The 23,433-nt window shown below is 39.2% G+C and overlaps 1 protein-coding gene across 1 annotated transcript in view; it reads left to right on the top strand.

Annotated features, from left to right (window-relative positions):
• LOC120534978 (cilia- and flagella-associated protein 20-like) overlaps window positions 1-23,433 on the top strand; it is a 63,969-nt gene that overhangs the window by 20,101 nt on the left and 20,435 nt on the right. The window contains exons 2-4 of the mRNA XM_039762475.1: window positions 3,703-3,814; window positions 20,311-20,499; window positions 20,815-20,921. Coding sequence (XP_039618409.1) covers window positions 3,703-3,814; window positions 20,311-20,499; window positions 20,815-20,921 — 408 coding nt within the window. The remainder of the gene's footprint in view (window positions 1-3,702; window positions 3,815-20,310; window positions 20,500-20,814; window positions 20,922-23,433) is intronic.

Genomic DNA, 23,433 nt, shown 5'->3' on the forward strand with positions numbered 1-23,433 from the left:
TCGATATTTATTTTTTCTGGAATAGAGGTTGGTGGGAGGTGAGGAAGATTGGGCAGGTTTTGCTTAATTAAGTTTCTGATTTGGAGGTAGTGAAAGAAATGTGTTGCTGAAAAGTTAAATTTGGAGTGTAATTGTTTGTATGATATGAAGACGTTGTCTATGTATAGATCTCTAAGTGATGTAATCCTGAATGTTTTCCAGACATTAAACTGTCCACATTTGAGAAGGTGGAAAAATGTGGTTATCATGCAGAGATGCCACAGATAAAAGCTTCTCTATATTGAAATTCTTCCTACATTGGTTACATATTCTGATTCATATACTTCACTATATAAGATTGTTGTGCACATCTACAAGCCTCTTAGCTTTGAATCTTATTCCACATTTCAGTAAGACATCAGTCATATTCTGATGCTCTTAAACTAATTATATCACAGGTAATTGACATGTTCTGTCATTATAACCATCTTTAGTATTGGTAAAAATGCCTAATGCATATGCTTAATGTCAATTGCTTTTAGTATTTAGCCTGTTTTGTCTGTAATATGGGTTTGCTGCATGTTGTACAGCAAAACTGGCAAGTGCAGAGTTACCTCTTTGAAGGATATCGTCAAAGACTGGCTGCTACAGCAACATTTCAGGATCTTAATGATTTTTTTGCTCATGATAATCACTTGCTTATGAGCCAATTTAAACTTCTTGGAGCCACCCTTTTAGAGTTGTGTGCTGAACAGGAGCCTACATTAGAGACATCATGCAGAAATCATGTGATTCCTGTTACAGGTTTTAATAACTGATATTTGTGATGGTCATTTCTTAGTGTGAACTGGCTGCCTGTTTGTTATAATACATTTTTCTTTAATATTTTATGTCACTGTCCTGAACAAAACTGTTAAAGTCTCCATTCACACGTGCATGCTAAGTTTGGCAGGAGCTCAGCATTTAGAATTGCCAACCAAGCATTGGATTAGATAGCCAAATACAACTATAGGATTGTATAGTCAGCCTAAACACAGAAAAGTATTTCTGTCCTCTGTCAGTACAAAATCTTCTTTCCTTGTTGGGAGAATGAGAACTGGTATGTAGGCAGTTATTTCTGTATTTTGTGGAGGAGGAGTTCAGTCCCTGTCTGCCCATGTTTGGAGACAGAGAAGACCAGCAAGTGAACCAGACAGTATTAAAAGGCTTGGACAACAGCCAAACCCTTCGAAGCTGTGTCAGACCTTCGTCCGAAAACCCTCCCAGCGTAGTGACGAAAAAATGGCAGACTGCGTAGATCCAGATTCCCACCTGATTCTCTTCATCTCTGTCCATCAACTTCTATAGGTGAACAATAAAATTGATCTTCTGCATAGTATTGTGGTATAGCACCTGCTCGGTTACTTTTCTCCCTCCTCCATGCTGGCAAAATGTACAGGATGATTACCACTTCCAACTCCAGAAATAACAAAACCAAGTTTAAAAAATGGTCAATAAGGCAGAAAAGCAATATAATATTCTCTAGACAAAATAAATTTGAGAATTGTGAGTGATTTATTTAGAGTGTCTGGTGGTCTGAAGGGCAAAAAAAGTAACCAAAAGTAATCCTGAAGTAAACAATTACCTGTAAAAATTCCAGGTCCAGGAAACAAAATCCAAAAAACACTGCAGAAAATGATCAAAAACAGAAACATCCAAGCCAATAAAACATAATGCTTACAAACTCCACAATACTGTATTTCATTGATTACACTGCTATCGCCTGTTCTCTGGCAAAATATATAACTGGGGCACAAGAAATATTAGGACACTTTAAGTTAAAGTACACCATTATATGTAAAACACAATAAACATAACATAAAATGTGAAAAATAATTAAAAATGAGAAAAATAACAATAAATCCTAAACTTGTACCATATGCACATTTTAAAACTTGACCCCTGGTCATCTGTATTTTTCCACTATTCCAAACTTTTATAGGCTGAGATTTCTTTTGCCAAAAATCTGAAGCTGATTTAGTTATGGATAAAATAATTCAAGCCATTTTTACCAGAGAAGTAAATATTGGTTCTGCTTGAATCATTCATGAGTATAACATTCTTTATATTGCAATGTTTGAACACACTGAAAATTAAACATTAAAATCCTGAACTAGTGAATAGTGAATCACTTCCTCACTTGAGTCCTACAACAAGCATTGCAATTCTATACTATTCTACTAGTCGGAAAACAATTCTTAGTAGACTGCTTGTACGTTCATGTAATTTTGCTATAGTGTACATCCAGTATACAATTTGAAAAGTGAATTTTAATAGTGGTACAAAACCCATGATCTGTTTTTTTTATAAACCATATAGTCAGTTTGAAAAACTTAACTTGAAATATAAATTGTAAATACATTGGATGGCTTTCAGACAGACAAACATGTAATCTGACATCTAAAGACCTTCAGAATATCATCATTGATTGTAATGATAAGTTGTCATTCAAATATTTCTACCATTACCATTAAATAAAATTAAGATGTTGTTAACTCAGAAATTTGAAGCCAACTGTCAGAACCAGAAAGAAGAAAAGTTAAGCAAGAAGAAGTGTGTTGTGTGATTGGTGTACTTTATTAATTTGTATGCTTTCTCAGGGGGCTTTTGAAGAATTCTATGAGGCTAAACATCAGAGTTTTAACCCAAATCTGATTTTGAAGTGTAGTTTTAGCTAGCTGTTGTCCTGAGAGATGTGTTTTTTTTTTTTTTTAATTCTTCAAAGATACCATGTTTTTTCTTCATGGGTGCAGCAATTTTTGTATTGGTAACCTTAGCAATGATGATCAATTCAATGACTACCCGGGAATACATCAGCAGCCTTAGATCCTCTTGGTTTTGATATCTTTAGTATTATGTAGTTTTACTTTCATTTTTGTGTCTTATTTTTTATTTAATTTCTCAGATCATTGAAAATGCATTTTAAACTTTTCCATTTTTGAGATGCTGCCCGGAAACTCTGCCATGCATAAACAAGTTAGGAAAATGGATGGATGGATTTTACTTTTTTTTTTTTTCTCTCTAAAAATTGCACATACTAGAACAGTGTTGGTACTTTGCAGGTTTAGCACCATGCATTTGAATCCTATGTTTGGAAGTTATTCATGTGGAATTTGTATATTCTCCCCACATCTGAAGGAATTTTCATGTAGATACTATGTTTTTATCCCTTGGTTTTTCCTCCTACATTACCCAAAATGAGCAGATAATGTTAATTCACAATTCCAAACTTGCCCATTGTAAATGGGGGTGTGTGCATAAGTGAGCCCATTAGAAAGGAGGCATTTCAGGGCTGATTCTTGCCTTGTGTCCAGTTCTACTGCAATTGTCTCTGGCTCACTGACTCTCAATTGGATTAGGAAGGTTTAAAAATGCTGTGTTGTTAATAATTCCACAGTGTTTGATCTTTGCAGTTTTGTATTATTGGCTGTTTCTTTGAGGCACTGGAAATTACAACATAAGTTGCTAGGTCATTTCCCATCTCTGACTCTGTGTGTGGGCGTTGCGAAGGTCATTCATTCTGACTGAACTCTAATTTTAAAAAATAATAGTGTACAAAACTGTAATATAATAAGTATCTTCTAAGTCACCTTGGATTAAGACTAAATACAGTATATAATAATAATATTCTTATGTTTTTATTTATTATATAATCAGATTTTTTACTAAAATTTCTCTTCACAGTACCACATACATCACTTGTCCTACTGATCCGAAGAAAGGTTTGGGAATTAAGCTTCCATTTTTAGTAATGATTATAAAAAATTTAAAAAAATACTTCACTTTTGAGGTGCAGGTGAGATACTTTTAATTGTTTATAAAATACCTAATTGATGCTCTGTCACTAATGTGTTAGCTACTATTATAGTGATTCTTTTAAAAGATTGTTGTTTTTATAGACATATTCCAACACTGTTATGCAAACACTTGTGTGAATGCTAAATTCCCATAATCTCAAGGGCACAAAAAACTACAAAAACTTGTCTAGATCATTTTATGCATTCATTCCTAGTTAAGTTACATTTTTAAGAACTCTTATGTCTACTATAAACTGTAATCATTAAGTCACATAATGCAGCATGGCTGGCTGATAGCATAACATCAAACTTTCCTTTTCCTAAATGTTCCCACACACTGTAGCCTATTAGAAAGTTCAGATGGCTCACATGTACAGTTTTCTTTTCCAGTCTTATTAGTAACATAAACCTTTTGCTTTTTTTCAAAGCACCAATTTATTACATGTATTAACACTAATAGGATAAACTAAACTTTCAGTAAACTTCATGAAAATAAACAGAATTAACCATGCAGAACAAAGTAAATTCCTAATACCACATCATATGATTAACTTTCCACATGTGTTTTAATTTAGCCTTTGATCAATATTACTATAAATTCATCTTAATTTGGTACACTTACACACATGAAAAGAAAAATTAGGCCATTGACACAATCTGTTCAAAAAATTCAGACCAGTTAAATAATTGAATGTCTGCAGCATATCTTTTAATCATTATGTTCTCTATTAATACTTTTGACTCCTTAAATTTTTCTTTAAAATTAATTTGAAATTCACTTGAACTTCCTTTCAGGACTGGTTGCAACAATTTCACTCAGCTACTTCACCTTGTTGCCCACCACTTCATTGGCACCGCCCAGCTATGTCCTGGTTGGAGGCAGTCCTTACAAATCCTTGTACATCCTTTCTTTCCATGAGTTTTTCTGGAAGATCCCTCTTTTTTTCTCTCCTTTCAAAAGCATAAGTGACTCTGTTTGCATAAAATCCATTCTCTATATACATTGTCCATTTATTGCCTGGGCAAAGCTTTTGCACACAGAGAATTAGGCAGGGATTCCAGAAAAAATGTGGAATTGCTCAAAAATAATATAAATCACCAGAGCTTTGTGACATGTTGCAAATATCTATTACTGTAGCACAAACAAGAGCAAACTTCACTGTACTCTCAGCTAGTTAAATTATCTATTGTAAAAAATGACTGACAAATTACCTTATTGTAATAGTTGCACATCCAAATTGTTTAATTTCACAGATACTAAAATAAAAGTCAGTAACATAAACTGGAACATCCAATGAATTGTGCATATTTAACAACACAAACATTTAAATTAACAGTTGTATTGTAGATTAAAACTATTTTCTGGGTGTTTTCCCATTAAGGAATTTAGAAATCAATAATATACTAAATAAAACGTTCTTAGGAATATAAGAAAACTCAAGCTAACAGAAAACAAAGTCATTTGGCATTAGAGGAGCAGAAAACCTACTGCCAACAGGTTGAATGCAGCACTAGACTGTCACTTTAACAGCCCTTTCAACAATAACTGCAATGTTTGTGGTCCAGTCAGGTGAACATTAAATTCCGAAACATAAGCCTATGTAAATCAAATTAAGTGCAATTTTGGCAACTGGAGCAACCATAGAAACATTAAAAAAATACCCATATTACTTCCTGCAATCATTTTACCCCAACTTATTAAATGAATCCCAAACTAGCTACATTAAACAATGTCAAAGAAAAGAAAATTTGATTTTGAGTGCAGGATATTCAATCAACAGTGGACCAATGACTATTTTTTTTTTTTTTGTTTAGAATACAGCTTGCGTTGGGCACTATGAATCTCAATATAAAAAAAATACGATTGTCTGAGAAAATTAAGAAATGTTTTGACGATTCAGCATAAAACATTTTTAAAACAAAAACAGATAAATACTTTGTCAGTTTGTTCCAGTTTTCAAGTAGCCAAGCTAATAGCTACCAGTGGTAGACTGTTCACTGATGGAGAGTTTGTGAAAGATTGTCTGGTTTCTGTTGCTAATAAGATTTGTCCAGAGAAGGCAGACTTATTCAGTGTGGTAAGTCTTTCCGCACCAACAATTTCACATAGAGTGAAAGAAATGGGTGACAATTTGCTGATGCATTAGCAATGAAAATCCAAAGAAGTGTTATTGATGAAAGCAATGATATTTGTGATATGGAACAGCTTTTGATTTTCATTCGAGGAACTAATGAATAACTCGATCACAGAAGAGCTCCCTGCACTGCAGAGCATCAACCACATGGCAATTGGAGAGGACATCTACGAAAAGGTCAACCAAACTGTTGATAATTTGGGACTCAACTAATCTAATTTAACCAGCGTGACAACTGACGGTGTCCCAAACAAAGTGCTTTTTTATCAGCTATAACAGAGCAACTAAGTGGTCTCAACTTGCAGCTTCAACAGAAAGGGAAACTCCTCCATGATATGCATTCACATGTAAAAGCATTTAAAGTAAAGCTGAGCCTCCTTCTTAAACAAGGAAGAGAAGAAAATGTCTGCCATCTTCCCAATATTCTACACGATCAGCTAAAAAACCATCAGTTGCATTCCCGACAATTGTGTAGAAACCTTGGAAATGTTGCAAATTGAATTCCACAAACAAGTTTGAGAGCTTGATGTACATGCAAAAGTGATTTGATTGTTTCAAACCCTTTTGCCACAGGCATTGAGATTGTTGATGCCATTTACAAGCTGGATCTGGCAGAATTGCAAAACTGACAGTCTGAACCACACATTCAATTCAAGCAGCCTAATTAATTTTCATTCTTCTCTCCTATCTGAGACTTACTCTTATCTAATAAAACATGTACTGAAAATGACAACCATTTTTAGAAGCACCTACATTTGTGAGCAGACCAGATTAAAACCCATCAAATCTCTGACCAGATCCAGACTCACTGATGCATACCTATGTAACCTATTACAACTGGCCAGGACAAACATGGAAACTGACATAGACTTTCTTGTTAGCCAAAAACAGACTCATAGTTCATATTGATTTAGTTAAGTACCATGATTAAGTATTGTTGGGTTACAGGCTATATTGCAATTTCATTACATTTCAAAGAACTTGTTTAATTTCATGAAAAACAATTTGCCTCTCAAATGTACCTAGATTTATGGCATTATGTCCATATATTTTGTATTTCACTCCTACTCTGGCCCCCTCAGTGTGAAGGATGGTAAGCTGGCCCCTAGATTAAAAAGTCTGAGGACCCATTGTAGTATTTACAATATAGTATAATATAGCATAGTTCTTCCTCATTCTAAAGACAGATGACTATAATGTTCATAATGTTCTAGATTTAAATGAGAATGTACTGTGTTCTACACAGATTTCTCCAGCACAATTAAGCCATTGTACACTGTTTTATGGTAGATGGGGTATTCTTATAGACCTGGTAAGATACCACTTGAAATGTCTGAAAACTCTTGCATAACTGGTGTTTTTTTCATGACTGGGGTGGACACCAAATTAACTACTTTAATGTGGTTCTTATTTGAACATGCTTTCAAATCTAGTAGTGGGTATGCAAAAGAAATCCATGAATATTTTTTGTCTTATATTTATATATCAAGTTATACGTTATCTTGCTATAAGTATTTGAGGCAGCATATGAGACTTGCACCATTTTTGCATAATTTCCCAGTGATTATTTTTAGATATTTCACCATCTGAGAATGGCTAAACTTTGTATGGTGGTTAAAATGATTCTAGTGCTTGATGTCTAATTTTAACAAATTTGATTCTGGCATTAGCAACTCTTTGGTTAGTGTTTTAGTTGCCCTGCAACTAAAAGCTCGTCCTTCCACTGTTATATTATTTCTTGGTATTTTAAGTAGGCCAGCATCTTAAAATAATGTGAGCTCTGGTGTGATGTGATCAGATAGACCTTAGTCATTCAAGGCCTTGTATGTTAAAAGGGGATTTTGAGTTCAAACCAATGGATTTTGGATTTAGACCTTTACTTGTTGGCCTTTTCAAATTTGTTCATTGAGTATGAAATTGCCTTTTGTACAGTTTGATCTTGTCCATACTATTGTAATTTTTGCATAGTTATTTGGCCTTTATGTTACATGACCTTTTCCTCATGGTTTGATTTTTGCTATTTTGGCCCTTGTATTTATTTGCCTTTTGTACATTGTAGTATTTTTTATATTTGTTTTTTATACTACTTGGCATCAGACTGAATTCAAAATTGAATTCAGAAACATCCTTCAGTTATGGAGCATTTAGTATTGTCTGTATCTTTTCCTGGCATTTGTGAAATGTGTTGATTCATGGGATAAAAGATCAATCAGCTTTTGGCTGATGATATCCTGTTGTAGAACTTCAGAAAGGAGAACATGGAAAATGTTGTGTCTGTATGGCAGATGAGATCTGCAGAACCAAGATAAGGACATGAAAGCAGAAACTGGTCAAAACTGGGGGATAAAAGAAGACAGTGTGTCAATACCAAAAATAAAGAGTAAAAAAAAGGTTAGGGACAAAAACTAAAGGTCAAAATACAAATTATGAAGTTTTCAGCAAGTGTTTAATTATGGTGTTTTTTATCTGCAGCTCAGATTGCCCCGTAAAACCTTTTACTCTTAATACCTAAGTCATTACCTCCAAGAACACTCCCATAACAACCATTGCATGCCCTAACAACAGGCAACATGCACATGATAAAATTGCAGCCAAGATGGGCCAAAAATTAGTTTCCCATACAAATGGAGTTGTTTAAATTAATTGAGGACCTCTTAAAACCTCCAGTACAAATGCTCAATATTGAAATTTGATGCACAACTGCCTGTAAAAAGGTAAAAAGGAATAATTCCTAACAAAAGTGAAGTTGGAAGAATGGAAAAGGGCTTTGTAAGATAGAGGATTAAAAATAAATAGGAAGAAAACAGAATATTTGAAGTTTAAATAGGATCAGGATTTAGAAATTAGCCTGCATGGAGAGTTATTGAAAAGAGAAGATATTTAAATATCTATGATGATTGGTAGCCCAAGATGAAGAACTGGATGCCAAGATAATCCACAGTGTGCAGTGTGGATGGAACAATTGGAAAAAGGTATCAGGAGTACTGTGAGATCAAAGAATTAAGGAAAGGTTAAAGGTAAGGTTTTTAGGACAGTTGTAAGACCAGCAATAATATATGGGCGCAGGAGAAAAAATGTGTAAGAAATTAGAATATTAAGAAGGATTTGTGGAGTTACAAAGAATGACAGAATAAGAACTGAGACAATCTCACATATTAGGAGAGATCACTTAAAAAAAATACAGAAGAGTAGGTTGAAGTGATATGGACATATTATGAAGAGAGATAATTAATATGTGGGTAAAAGAGAAATGGAAGTGGAAGTATAGAAATAGTGAAACAGGGGAAGGCTGCACTTTCATATTTACAACAATAAGTGCTAGTAATAGTTTCATCAGAATACAAAATCTGTGGTGGAAGTGAACCTGCCAAATGATTCAACTTGAAGGTCCATTTCCAACACTGACCATGAACAAGTCACTTTACCTGGGCGGCACAGTGCGGGATCGCTGAGCATAAGAAATGTAACCAGTACTAACTAAATGTTATGTTGGATAAAGGTGTCAGTCGTAAATATAGAATACTTTGCCTTTAAAAGAAGTAACTAGTTTGCAAAAACTGGGTTGCAAGCAAGCATGTAGTTGGGAGTGAATAAAAAGACAGAGGAATACGTACCTAACTTCAGCCTTGTGTTCATTAAATAGATTCTATTAAATAGTAATAATTACCACCAAGTCCTTTCACACATATTGTGCAGAAAAAAAATACTGCTCCGTTTAAACACAGATCCCCCTCCCACCCACTTTTCTGGATACTCCATGACTGTACTGGCCCTTAAGTACCTGCTTCTTGCCCTTCCCATTTCCATTGAAGATCACATGAATAACCAATATAGTTCATAAACAAAGTTGTAATAGGGTGCGCATGCAATAACTAGTATGTTTCATATGAGAAACCGACCTAGTACACACATATAACCAATAGAGTTCAAGCACAAAACTGACATTTTACCCACATGAATCCAGAGTAAGATGTGCATGAAACCAAAATAGTGCATACACAGATCCATTGTTAGACCAGCACAGAACACAAGCCAATATTGTTCATATCTAAACTGATAATATGCAAGCCTAAACCGATGCAGTTCACTCACAAACCAATCACAAACATACTGGAACCAGTGATACACACACGTGATCAATATAGTTCATATACAAACCAGTGCTATGCATATACAAACAGATATAGTTCACGCACAAACCAATAATACAGGTATACAGACACAACCAATATAGTTCATATGAATGAAAACAGTATTTTTCACATGCAAAACCAATTGTAATTGTTCATAAACCACTGGTATTCACTTGTAAACCAATAGTTTTCATACAAAAATAAATGATGTATGACATGTTTAGCTCATCATAGTATCCAACAGGCAACCACTCCTCCCAATCGTCTGTTGCACTGTCCTACTGCTCAAAACTCATGGAAGACTAAACGATACTCTTCCACCCATTATCCCCCATTTCCTTGATTAAATATTTCAGTGTCACAAGGCTCGAAGGCGTTCCCCCAAACACACACTTTGCTGGAGTAAAAACACATAGCCACTTTATTCATTACATGTACATACCTCTTTAGAGAACCACTTGACCAAAAGCTTTCATGGCCTGACAATACAGACGTTTCTCTTTAAAAACTATGATTTAATATATGCTACCATCACTTACATCCAAGCCTGTACAAATATACGGCAAGTTTAACAAAACAAAAACACAGACAAATGTCATTCACCTTGCACAATTGAGCCCAATTAAGACTTTTAGAGAGACTAAACACATAAAAGATTTTTGTGCTCTCATATACATCTAATTCAAAATATAAACAATAATGAATCATAAAATAGAATTGAATTTTTCAAAATAAAACAAAAATTACAGTAAGATGGAAAGTGTTTATATTGCAGTTTTGCACCATGTGGTCCACAGTAAAGTCAGCAATGGAAAATTTCTGTGGTGCCCCCATTCCCTTGATGCCCTAAGCACGTGCTCATTTTGCTTAATGGTTATTCCATTCCTGTGCACAATATATTATGTTATTTGACAAAACCTACTATGCATTGATTTTCGGACCATATTATGAACTTGGTCAAGCGTGCACTTCATTTTACTGTGAGGTCTGTGTGTTCCACTAGATCTTATTTAAGGTTCATAAAATCAGTAAATTCTAAATTTGCAAACTTCATGCAAAAATTAAGACAAACCAACTCTGGACCTCAGGAGCCACAGTGGCTGCAGGTTTTTATTCTAACTCTTTTTTAATTAGTGAACAGTTTTTGCTGTTAATTAACTTGTTCTAACTTCATTTGTTTTTCAGGATTCAGTCCTCTGAATTGCTTAATTTTTTCCTTAAATGGCAAAAAATGAGATTTGAAGTTAGTGAGCCAACAGACCACCAGCTAAGTCAGACCATCAAAGTCCAACCAATTTCACTCCAACCAGTTTCTTAATTAGAAGCTGATTCTTGTTCATTAAATCCATTGTTAATTCGTTCCATGGCTTCTTGGTGCTTTCATTCTGCCACAGCAGACATTTTCAAAACTGTGGACTTTCTTTCCCAATGCCACCAGCAAAGTGATTTCTGGACCTGAGCAGTTCAACATCACAGAGACTGCCATCTGTCTTTATTTTTAGATATTGTGTGATGGATGCAGGTTAGCAGTTTGTGTGTTGGTTCATTTTGTATCTCATTATTATTTGGCTGCTAATTAAGGAAAAAAGAAATAATAATTAGGGGAGTTTGAGTCTTAAAGTGTAAGTCAGTTGAAATGAAAGCAAAGGAAGTTTGTTAGGGTTAGGATTAGTGGTCAGCATAAACTAGTCACCAATAAGGAAAAGGGTCAAAATGAAAACCTGCAGCCACGGCAGCCTTCCAGGACTTGAGTTGGAGACCCCTGGCGTAGGTGTATGAGACAATGGGACTCCTTTTGGAACAAATGGAACCTGTTCTTCCACAATGAACCAGAGGGGCACCACAACGGTTTATATTTGAACTGAAGGGGCACCAGTCTGTTGGGAAAGTGCATGAGTGGCTTAATTGAAGATTGCTTAAAGTAGGGAATTGGTCACACATTAAGAATAGCTTACCTAAAGTATAAAAAATAAAATGTAGTTTTAGGTAGCCAGGCATAATTATGGAATTATAGCAATAACAGAAACCTGGCAAAATAACGAAGATGGGGATGAGTATAACATAGAGGGATACACATTTTTTAGGAAGGATAGACAGAACAGAAAAGGAGCAGAATTACTGTTTATGTAAAGAAGAATTTAAATACAAATTTTCTTCATTTGGATGATGAGCCACATCTCATTGAGGACATCTGGATTCATCTGGAAAATCATTAGGGAAAGAGATCTTATTTAGGAATGAGGTATAGAACCCCCAGTGCAGACAGTATCTTCAATGCACATCTTTTTAGTAATATTAAAAAGGCAAGATTAAATGGAGACATTATAGTCATGGGGGACTTTAACTATCCAAATATTAATTGGGCTAACTTTGCAAAAAATGGAGTACTAGAGCAGGAGTTTTTTTTTTTTTTTACCACAGTATGTTAAAGCACCAATACAAGGAAAAGTCTGTCTAGATTTCATTTTTTGTAATAACCAGGATAATTGAGGGTGTAGAGGTGATTGAACCTATATGGTCAAGTGACTATAATATAATACAATTATTAGTGTTTTGGTGGAGCACGGATGCAAAGACAAACTGTTAAGTTTAACTTTGGTAGGGCATATTTTGAATATATACACAAAGTCTAAAGTGTGGAGATAGCTGAAGAACACTGGAGCAGGTTTAAAAACATTTTACATATAATGGACAGGTACAATTCAAGAACCAGAATTAGTGGTAAATTAAAAAAAAATCCACAGTGGGTAGGTAAGGATATAAAAGAGATAAAAAGAAGCTACAAAGAAAAAAAATAGCTGTGCAAGGTATATAAAACTAGTAACTCCAATATGAATCCTAGGGTGTGTGAGAGTATGATGGCAACCATCAAGAATGATTTTAGTGAAGTTAAAAGTCAGTTAGAGAGGAATGTTGCAGATAAGGCAAACGATGACCAAATATATTCTTTTAGTATTTGAGTAGAAGAACAGTCAAGGAAGAGCTGAAGTGTATCATGAGTAGTAAAGGGGAAATAAGAAATACAGATAATGAAATATCAGATTTTCTGCATGTATAAGGAAGTAGATAACATCCCAGCATTAACAGGGACTATTAAGGCGGCATTGAGTGATTTGGAAATAGAGGCAGATATTAAAGACTACAGATTAAATGAGCTGAAATCAAACAAATCACCAGGACCAGATATTTATCCTCAAGTACTTAAAGAAGCTACTGAGTAAATATATAAACCTTTGATTCATAGTTTTAGAAAGTCATTGTGCACTGGGCCAGTTAGCTTGACATGCATCACAGGTAAATTAGTAGAAGGAATTATTAAGGACAAGATTGAGCAGTACATGGCAAGAACAGGAGTTTTACTGAACAGTCGGCATGGGTTCAGATGAAGGAGGTCCTATTTTACCAGCATGCTGGAATGCTCTGAGGAAGCAGCAAAAGAATATGATCAAAGTGGAGCATATGCTGTTACTTGTTTTGAAAGCATTTGATAAGGTACCACATGAGAGGTTGGAATGTAGTAGTAATAATGTTGTTTGTGTTCGTACCATGTGCGTCTTGTTTCCATCGTCCCATTTACTGTGTGTGTGTGTCAATGAATGCCGTCCCGATGATGGAAGGAGATCGCAGCCCCAAACCTGGAAAACACCGGTTTTCAATTAATCCAATTACATTCGTCACAGGACTATAAAAACAAGAGGAAACAAGGAGAAAGAGAAGAGAGAGAGAAGGAGACATTCATTTTACGACCACGAACCACTTGTACCTGCTGTATTCCACATCGCGCATTTCCATCCAGTTTGTCTTTCATTACGCCGGACTCACTCCAACACCCTCATCACGAGAGACCCCGGGGTCGGATCATTTTCCACCATCGCCGAGGATACACGGTGATGCTGTTCCATTTTGTTCCGGGAATTACAAACATTCCATATATCGGTTAACCAGTCATCTGTATTTAGGACAATTGTTACTCGGACTCAAGTTCACGACCGTTCATTTCCGTGCTTCATTCATTCTTTTTTGATATTTATGTTGTTTGTTATATGTTACAAGGGCAAGGGAGGGGTTGTTATATTCATATAGGGATTTGTCACGGTGTTGCTTTGGTGGAGGGATATTTATAATTTGTTTAGCTTGTCTGTTTCATTTAATACAATTTATCAGTTTAAGTTTACATATCTGCTTTTCTTTTGTGCTTTTTTACTCCGTCGATTGTGGGGGAAATGTTTAATTTGTTAAAAGGTACGGCTTGATTAAGATTTAACCTCAGCAATTAATCCAGGCCACAGGTATTGGAGGTGTAGCTGCCGGCCGAGTAAGGGGTCGGCCGTTACATAAGTGGTGCCCTCTCTGAGGAATCTTAAAAAAAAATAAAAAAAAATAACATCATGTCTGTAGTGCGTGCTGAGCTGGACGACACCATTGCTTCACTGCAGTGTGAGGAAGGAGTAGCCGGGGCTCGCCACGTCATGGTCAGAGCATGTTCAGCGGTGCAGGAGGTGGTAGATTCTTTACAGTCGCTGTACCTTGAAAATCACCATGGACCTGAAGAGGATGGCCAGGAAGATGTTTCGCCTCCATGGGAAGATCTGGCTCAGCAACTTGCTCATGTAAATGAGAGGGTCTGTGAGGTAGCCGAAAGCGCATTAGAACGCGAAGAAGCCTTACGGACCCGCATCAGCAGCTCCCAAGAGGAGATGAAAGAATATGTTAATGAACAACTTAAACTCCTGGGACAAGAGATCGTGCTGTGCCTCCAGAGGCGGGATCGACGCTGGCGAGAATCTCTTCAGGGGAAAGTCAGGAAGAGTCTCCAGACGTACTGTCAGTCACCTATCCACTCGACACCTCGGGGGTCGCAAGGTGCTATATACGTTACCCGTCCTCCCACCCCTGGGGTACGCCTGGCCTTCCCCAAGCTGGGGGCTCAATATTCTACAGATGTCCTCAACTTTGTGGAAGAAGGGGAGGCGTATTTGGCTGTCACGCCTTTGACAGTTGAAGAACCTTTGGGAGTGATAGGGGCCTCCCTTTTTGGGTCAGTGCGCAGCTGGTGGCTGACAGCGAAGAAAAACCTCACGGACTGGGAATCCTTTCGACAAGCTTTCCTCGCAGCTTTTCTTCCTGAGGATTATGAGACCGAACTTGAAGACAAGCTGCGATCCATGGTGCAACTTCCAACACATTCCATCCAGGACTTTGCCTATGAATATAGGGCTTTGTGTTTAAAGTGGTGGCCGGCCATGTCTGAAGAAGAGGTAGTCTGCCGCATCCTTAATGCCTGTAACCCGCGGGTAGCTGGGTGTCTCAGGGGGGTTGTGGGGTCGGTTGAAGATCTGGTTAGGGTTGGCTCACAGGTGGAGCGGGACTGGGGTAACTCCAAGTCGTACTGGAGTAAAATACAGTCCAGTACAAAAGAAACCCAGTCCTTAAGACTCTCATCAGACATAGTATTTGGAGGAAGATTTGCCGACCGTCAGATAAAATGACACCTGCCACATCTGTCCGATTCTTGTTGGCGGATGGAAGTGAACACAAGGCTTTGGGCAGAGTCCCTCTGAGGTACAGTGTACTGTCCACCACCTGGGAAATGGAGACCTACGTTCTGGATGACCGGCACCTGTCCATCCCGTTACTCCTTGGGCTAGATTATGTAACAGCAATGAAGATGACTATTCATCTCTGTCCCAGGGGGAATACGATGCCAGGGGAAGGGGTATGCAATTTTGTACATAAAGCTAGGGAAGACTTAAGTCTGAAGCCACTCAACTTTTACGCAGTAGTGAGGAGGGAAAATCAAACCTCGGCGGCTGCCCCAGTGGAGGAACAACGCGAAGAGGTCAGGCCAGTCCTGAAGTGGTCGGGGGTATGGACAGAGAAATTAGGAGTCGCACGGGGGGTTACCCACGTGATTCATACCTCCGATGTAGTCCCTGTGAGACACCAGGCGTATCAGGTTTCTCCACTGAAGAAGGATATTATTAAACAACATCTAGACAAAATGCTCGCCGAGGGAATAATTGAACCATCATTCTCCTCATGGGCGTCCCCTGTAGTCCTAGTAAAGAAAACATATGACGCCTTTCGTTTCTGCGTGGACTACAGGGGTGTGAACGCAAAGACAAACCTGGACGCATATCCCATGCCCCTGGTTCATGAAATACTCGAGTCACTGCATGGAGCAGCTGTTTTTAGTACATTGGACCTCCGCAGTGGCTATTGGCAGGTGCCGATGGATGAGGGGAGTAAAAAGAAGACGGCCGTAATCACCCCTGAGGGCTTGTTCCAATTTAAAACCATGTCATTTGGCCTAAAGAACGCTGGTGTCACTTTTCAACGGCTGATGGAACAAGTGCTGAGGGGGTTAATCGGAAAAATCTGCTTTGTGTACATTGTTATTATTTACTCCCCTTCAATTGAACAGCATCTCCAGGACTTGGATACCATCTTTCATCGTCTCCAGCATGCACACCTCACCCTGAACACAAAGTGTACCTTCATTCAGCCCCAAATCCATTTCTTCGGGCATATCGTGTCTGCAGAGGGGGTTGCTGTAGACCCAGAAAAGATTTCGGCCATCCGAGACTACCCCACCCCCACATACTTAAAATCTTTACAGCGTTTCTTGGGATTGGTGGGGTGGTACCATAAATATATCCCTCGGTTGGCCGACATAGCGGCTCCCTTAAACCAATTAAGAAAGAAGGATGTCCCGTGGGAATGGACCAAAGAATGCCAGGACGCAGTCGAGCAACTGAAAGAACATCTACAAAAGCCACCCGTCCTGGCCCAGCCTGATCCACGGCTCCCTTTTCAAGTACATATGGATGCCAGCAACCTGGGGCTCGGGGTCGTGCTCATCCAGAAAAAGAACCAGGAAGAGCGTGTCATTGCATATGCTTCGCGAGCGCTGCACGGCGCCGAGCTCAATTACTCAACAGCAGAAAAGGAGTCCCGTGGAAAAATGGAAACATTTTCTAGAAGGGGTTGATTTTGAAGTGTACACAGACCATCATGCTCTGACCTGGGTGTTTAATCACCCGAAGACATCTTCCCGACTGACCAGGTGGGTGCTGCGCCTCCAGAATTTCACCTTCAAGGTGACGTACCGGAAGGGCTGTAGTAACATCGTGCCTGACGCTCTGTCTAGGGCATCAGAGTCCTCGGGGATGGTGTGCTTGGCAGAAGCGAAGAAGGTATTTCCATCACTACCTAGTACTCTTTATGATCTGGCCCCAAGCACAAGCTTCCAGCCCTTTTTGCCAAAATATTCGGAAGGAGCTGGATAAACAGCGCACTGACCGTGTACACTTTGTGGACCTCCAGGGAGTTCTGTATAGATCTGTTCCATCTTTGGGGGGCCTGCAACAACAACTTGTGGTCCCGGAGGCGCTCATCCCCGAGGTGGTCATCTTGGCCGGACGAAAACCCTCTTGAAGATTCTGGGGGTGGCATGGTGACCATCGGTCCGGACAGATGTTTGCCGCCACGTCAAGAACTGTCACACATGTCAACAGCTGAAGAACCCACCTGGTAAACCATCAGGGATGTTGCAATCGACGATCGCAGTTGGACCAGGAGAGACTTTGGGGGTCTATCTGATGGGGCCATTCCCGATGACCAGCTCACGGAAGACTGTCCTGATGGTGGTAGTGGATTATTTCTCTAAGTGGGTGGAGCTATTTGCACTGTCGGATGCCCGTGCCAGCAGGGTGAGCTTCACCCTGAAGAATGAGATATTCACCCACTGGGGGGTCCCGAAGAACATCATCTCAGATAGGGGTCCCCAGTTCACGAGTTCAGTCCTTGATGATCTCTATACAGCCTGGGGAGTGAAGAAAGATCTTGCTACAGCATACCATCCCCAGGCCAACATGACTGAACGAGTGAACCGGACCCTGAAGCACATGATTGCCTCCTATGTGGGTGAACACCATCAGGACTAGGATAAATGGCTCCCCGAGCTCCGGTTTGCCCTGAACACCGCGGTGCACGAGGCCACAGGTGAAACGCTTGCTTTGGTAGCACTAGGCAGACAGCTGCCGTTCGACCGACTCTTACCTGGAGCCCCTAGTTCACGAATCACCCTTCACAATAACACTTTAAAATTAGAAGAATTTCGGCGGAGAATCCAACAGAGGTTGGTGGAATCGACGTCCAGACATGCCCGGTTATATAATGCCCGGCGGAAGGAAGCGCACTTCAAGCCGGGAGACTTGGTCCGGACTACAGCCCACCACCTCTCGGATGCCAGCAAGTGGTTCTCCGCCAAGCTTGCGCCTAAATGGTTAGGTCCAGCAGTAATCATGAAACAAACCGGTCCAGTTAATTTCCAGATTCAAAGGGGTATCGGCACTAACTCCAAGATTGACACTATTCATGTGGCCAATATCAAGCCGTACTTTGGCCCTCCCTTGTCCAAGGCTGGGGGGGGGAATGTAGCGGGGCTACATAGTAGTAATAGTGTTTGTGTTCGTACCATGTGCGTCTTGTTTCCATCGTCCCGTTTACTGTTTGTGTGTGTCAGTGAATGCCGTCCCCGTAAAGGGGGATGGATGATGGAAGGAGATTGCAGCCCCAAACCTGGAAAACACCGGTTTTCAATTAATCCAATTACATTCGTCACAGGACTATAAAAACAAGAGGAAACAAGGAGAAAGAGAGGAGAGAGAGAAGGAGACATTCATTTTACGACCACGAACCACTTGTACCTGCTGTATTCCACATCGCGCATTTCCATCCAGTTTCTTTCATTACACCGGACTCACTCCAACACCCTCATCACGAGAGACCCCGGGGTCGGATCATTTTCCACCATCGCCGAGGATACACGGTGAGGCTGTTCCATGTTGTTCCGGGAATTACAAACACTCCATATATCGGTTAACCAGTCATCTGCATTCAGGACACTTGTTACTCTGACTCAAGTTCACGACCGTTAATTTCCGTGCTTCATTCATTCTTTTTTGATATTTGTGTTGTTTGTTATATGTTACAAGGGCAAGGGAGGGGTTGTTATATTCATATAGGGATTCGTCACGGTGTTGCTTTGGTGGAGGGATATTTATAATTTGTTTAGCTTGTCTGTTTCATTTAATACAATTTATCAGTTTAAGTTTACATATCTGCTTTTCTTTTGTGCTTTTTTACTCCGTCGATTGTGGGGGAAAGGTTTAATTTGTTAAAGGTACGGCATGATTAAGATTTAACCTCAGCAATTAATCCAGGCCACAGGTCTTGGAGGTGTAGCTGCCGGCCGGGTAAGGGGTCGGCCGTTACAGGACATCAAACTAAGACAAGTGGGAGAGCAGGGTGTAGTGTGTAGATACAGAACTGGCTAAAAGACAGGAAGTAGAGGGTGATAGTGGTCCACAGGCTTTAGTACAAGGGCTGTTGAGATTTATATTAGATATTAGATATATTTATATGAGATTTATTATAAATATGGATCTCCAAGGAGGAATCCACCGACCACCACCCCCAACATTGACACATATGTTAATGGCAACAATAATAAAAATGCTTTTTGCATCTGTTACAATGAAACTAATTATAATGGTTTCATTTGCCACTGGTGATCTAAGTAGAAATGATAATCACTAATCTATTTTTGTGCACATTTGCGACCATTTTAGTCACAGTCTGGAGCCCTGTGATGAGTCTGTCAGTGATTCTGTGGCACAACAATCTAAAATAAAGAAGAATAATGAGGACTAAACTATATCAAGTAGGTCTAAAAGAAAAATGAAACCATCTTAAAACACTTACTGAGCAGATGTAAGTAACTATGTTCATAATGTAAGCTTGTTTAAATGAGGTATAAATAAAACTGTATAAAATGAGTAAGACTTCATGATTTTAAAAATGTGTAATGTGATGTTTTACTGGAAATTTGTACATAGTTTTGCTGTAATAAATCTGTCTCAACAGGAGGAATGTGTCATGAGAATATGATTTACATGTCATGTACTATGTTCTTTTACATATAAGGTTTGATTAAGAATCCACAAGGTACTTGTTTCCATTTATTCTTAATGGGATGCACATTGTTGTAATGTTTTGTCAAATAAATATTGCTGTTATAGTTATGTGTATATCCCATGTTTGAGAGATTAGAACATGATAGAGACTGCTTTTAAACACAACTTAACAAGTTATTATCTGTGTAATACTGCTATATATTTGATTATGTGTCTAATTAAATACCTTTACTGTTGTGCTCTGCAGGTTGTAGATGACAAAGACATGCGTAGGCGTTTCCGTGCCAGTAACTTTCAGAGTACCACGAGAATCAAAACCTTCAGCTGCACATTGCCTTTAAGATTAGATGAAGGATGGAACTACATACAGTTCAATCTGCCTGACTTCACATGGCAGACATTCAGGACAAAGTATATTGAGACCCATCGTGTTCAGGTGTAGTTGGCCCTCAGTTTACAAAGGCAGCTAAGTTACTTTGTGGTTTAAAATGTTGTTCTTCTGACTGCCATTATACATTACTTTTGAGGACATCTGTTGCTGTCATTTTATCAATAATTATTATGGGATTAATGTTCATTGCTATTCTGCCAGGATGCATTTTTTACTGATTTTATATTACTGTATATATCTCTAACTTCAATTCTACTTGAAATATTCTTTTAGTCTTAAAAAACTGAATTTTCTGTATTTGCTGATGTCCATCTGTCTATTCGTTTATTGAACCTTCTTTTTATTCATCCAATTCTGCAGATACATGCAAATTGCCGAATAAGAAGGGTTTATTTCTCAGACAGACTTTATTCAGAGGATGAACTGCCTGCTGAGTTCAAGTTGTACCTGTCTAGATCCAGACACAGGTAATAAAGATGCACAAACACAAAATAAAATTATGAGAGTCTTTAAAATGGATAAGATAATCTACTAAAGGTTTCATTTGAAAATTTAATTTGAAAATTAGAGAACAGAGAACTAATTATCATAAGGGTAATACAGTGGCTACTGCTCATGGAATTTATACATTTTGAAATCCATCTGTTTTTTTTCCTTTATATATTAAATGAGATTAAAAATAGGTTATATACAATTAGGTATGGGTGTTCTCGCCTTGTGTCCATTAAATGAGATTAAAAATAGGTTATATACAATTAGGTGTGGGTGTTCTCGCCTTGTGTCCAATCCTATCTGGATAGGTGTAAGTTCCTTATGACACTGAACTGGTTGGTGGATTAGAAAGTAGATAACTGGGTAACTTATGTTAAACGCTGCTAGAAAAATAGGACAGAATAAATTAAATAACATGCAATTTAATTACATTAAAAATACATTTTATTAAATTATTGTATGAATCACTGCTTTCAGACTAATAGAATGATAATTAAAATATTTATTTATCAGAAATGCTATAGATGTTAATTATCTAACTAACCTGCCTAATCTGTTCCGTTACACAATAGCATAGAACTAAATAAATATACAGGTATATTCTATGTAAAGAATACACAGATTTAAAGCATAGATACAGTAATTATGCTTTATCTCTCTTGGCGTTGTTACTACAGGACCTCCAGCTGCAGCAACTAGAATTACTTTTACATTGGATCACACTGTGAACGCTAGGGGTCGCTTTTGCCCCGTTGAACCCACCAGACAGACGTCCAGGACACACATTTAAAATACCAAGAATACTTAATTTAATATTATTCTTCCAATAAAGTGCACAAAGCACCACACACCTCACAATTTTCCAATAATACAATAATAATAATAATAATTAATAACAATAACCAATCTTCCACTCCCAGCAGCTCTGTTCCTCTACCACCCAACTCCGGCTCAATCTGCTGGGTTTCCCACAGTCCTTTTAAAGTCCATGACCCGGAAGTATTCCTTCTGCAGGTCAAATGCCTTCTTCATGTATCCTGGAAGTACTGCAGGTTTCCATCCTCGTGAATCCGAAGTACTTCCGGGTTAGCGTCACGGTAATATTCCCCGGGTTCTTGGTGAGCTCCCCCTGGTGGCACCCATGGCACCCAACAGGGGTGAAGAGACGGACTCCATGTCCCATACTGCCATGCGGGAATCCAAGGAACCATTTCCATTCAGGGTAGCTGCCATCTAGTGTCCTGGGGGATGTAGTGCCCTGAAAAGGCTGCTTTCTTCTGTTGAGTGAAGTACCAGCCAGACTGAAACGCTAGCAATCCATCACAGTACTCCTCCCCCAGCTGAGCATCATAATGCGAAGTGGCCAGCCCCGCAAGGGCAGTCCTTCCCCGGGATGGACTGTCTGCCCTGACCGGCCCACGGCTTCTTCCTGTAACACCAGAGCAGGAGAACAACGGGGAGACATGGCACTTCTGTTTTCCTTTAACAACCTCCCTGGTTCTCCCAGGACAGTCTTGCCATAAGTGGCCCGGCCGATAGCATTCATAACATAGCCTCCTCCCAATTTGTAATGTCCTGCGGGACTGGAAGCAGGCCAGTAATGTCTGCATTGCCCTTTGACTAGCTGGGGGCGAACTATCTCTCCACCCACGGGGAGAGCGCCCCCTCCACCCACGCTCTTTGTTAGCAGGGTTCTCCTTTTCTTTCTGGGGCTTGCTTACAGTTTGGGTCTCCCTATGGGTGAGAGATAGACCCTTTACTGTTTGCACCCCTTTAGTTTTAAGTGAGACTGGTGGCGATGTCTTAAGGTTCGGGATCACTCGTAAGTCAGCACTATTCCGCTGCTCCAACGGCCCCGCTTCTTCCACCGGACACTCGGTCATCACGCCTACATCAACTGTGGGACTTAAGAGTACTTGGCAGCCGATACTAACCAATCCCGCTGCCTTTGTACTCTGCGTCCCAGCTTCTTGTACGGTACCGGATTTACCCACCTGTACTGCCGAATCTGTCATCCGTGGAAACTCCTGTCCGAAGCAGCATAAATATTCATCGACCCGCCGTATAGGTGCTTCAGTCGTCGCTCCCAACTCCTCAATTATCTTCTTTATCAAGGTTATGACCCGGAAAAGGCTTTTTACAGGCTGGATTAAATTTTCCAGCTCCCGCACATTAAAGTGACTGTTTAAATCGGCTGGAGGTAAGCCCAGACTTTCAAAATCCCCGCCCTCCAGCCTCGAGCTGACAGGCTTCTCCTGCACCTGCACAGTTGGGTCTCGCATGGCCTTTTGGGATTTGGAGTTCCGGAGATTACCTTTGAGCCAACCGTGATTCGCCTGACTCAATTTCTCGGCGGATCGATTGATCACTCCTCAAAACTCCTTACCTTTATTCGTAGTGTGCACCGCTTCGTCTGCCTTCTCCTCCCTTTTCGGAAAATTTGCATCTGTCTGGTTGTCCTGACTCCAGCCTATGGACCGCGGTTGA

The sequence above is a fragment of the Polypterus senegalus genome, chromosome 9, assembly GCF_016835505.1.
Source record: "Polypterus senegalus isolate Bchr_013 chromosome 9, ASM1683550v1, whole genome shotgun sequence".
NCBI lineage: Eukaryota > Metazoa > Chordata > Cladistia > Polypteriformes > Polypteridae > Polypterus > Polypterus senegalus.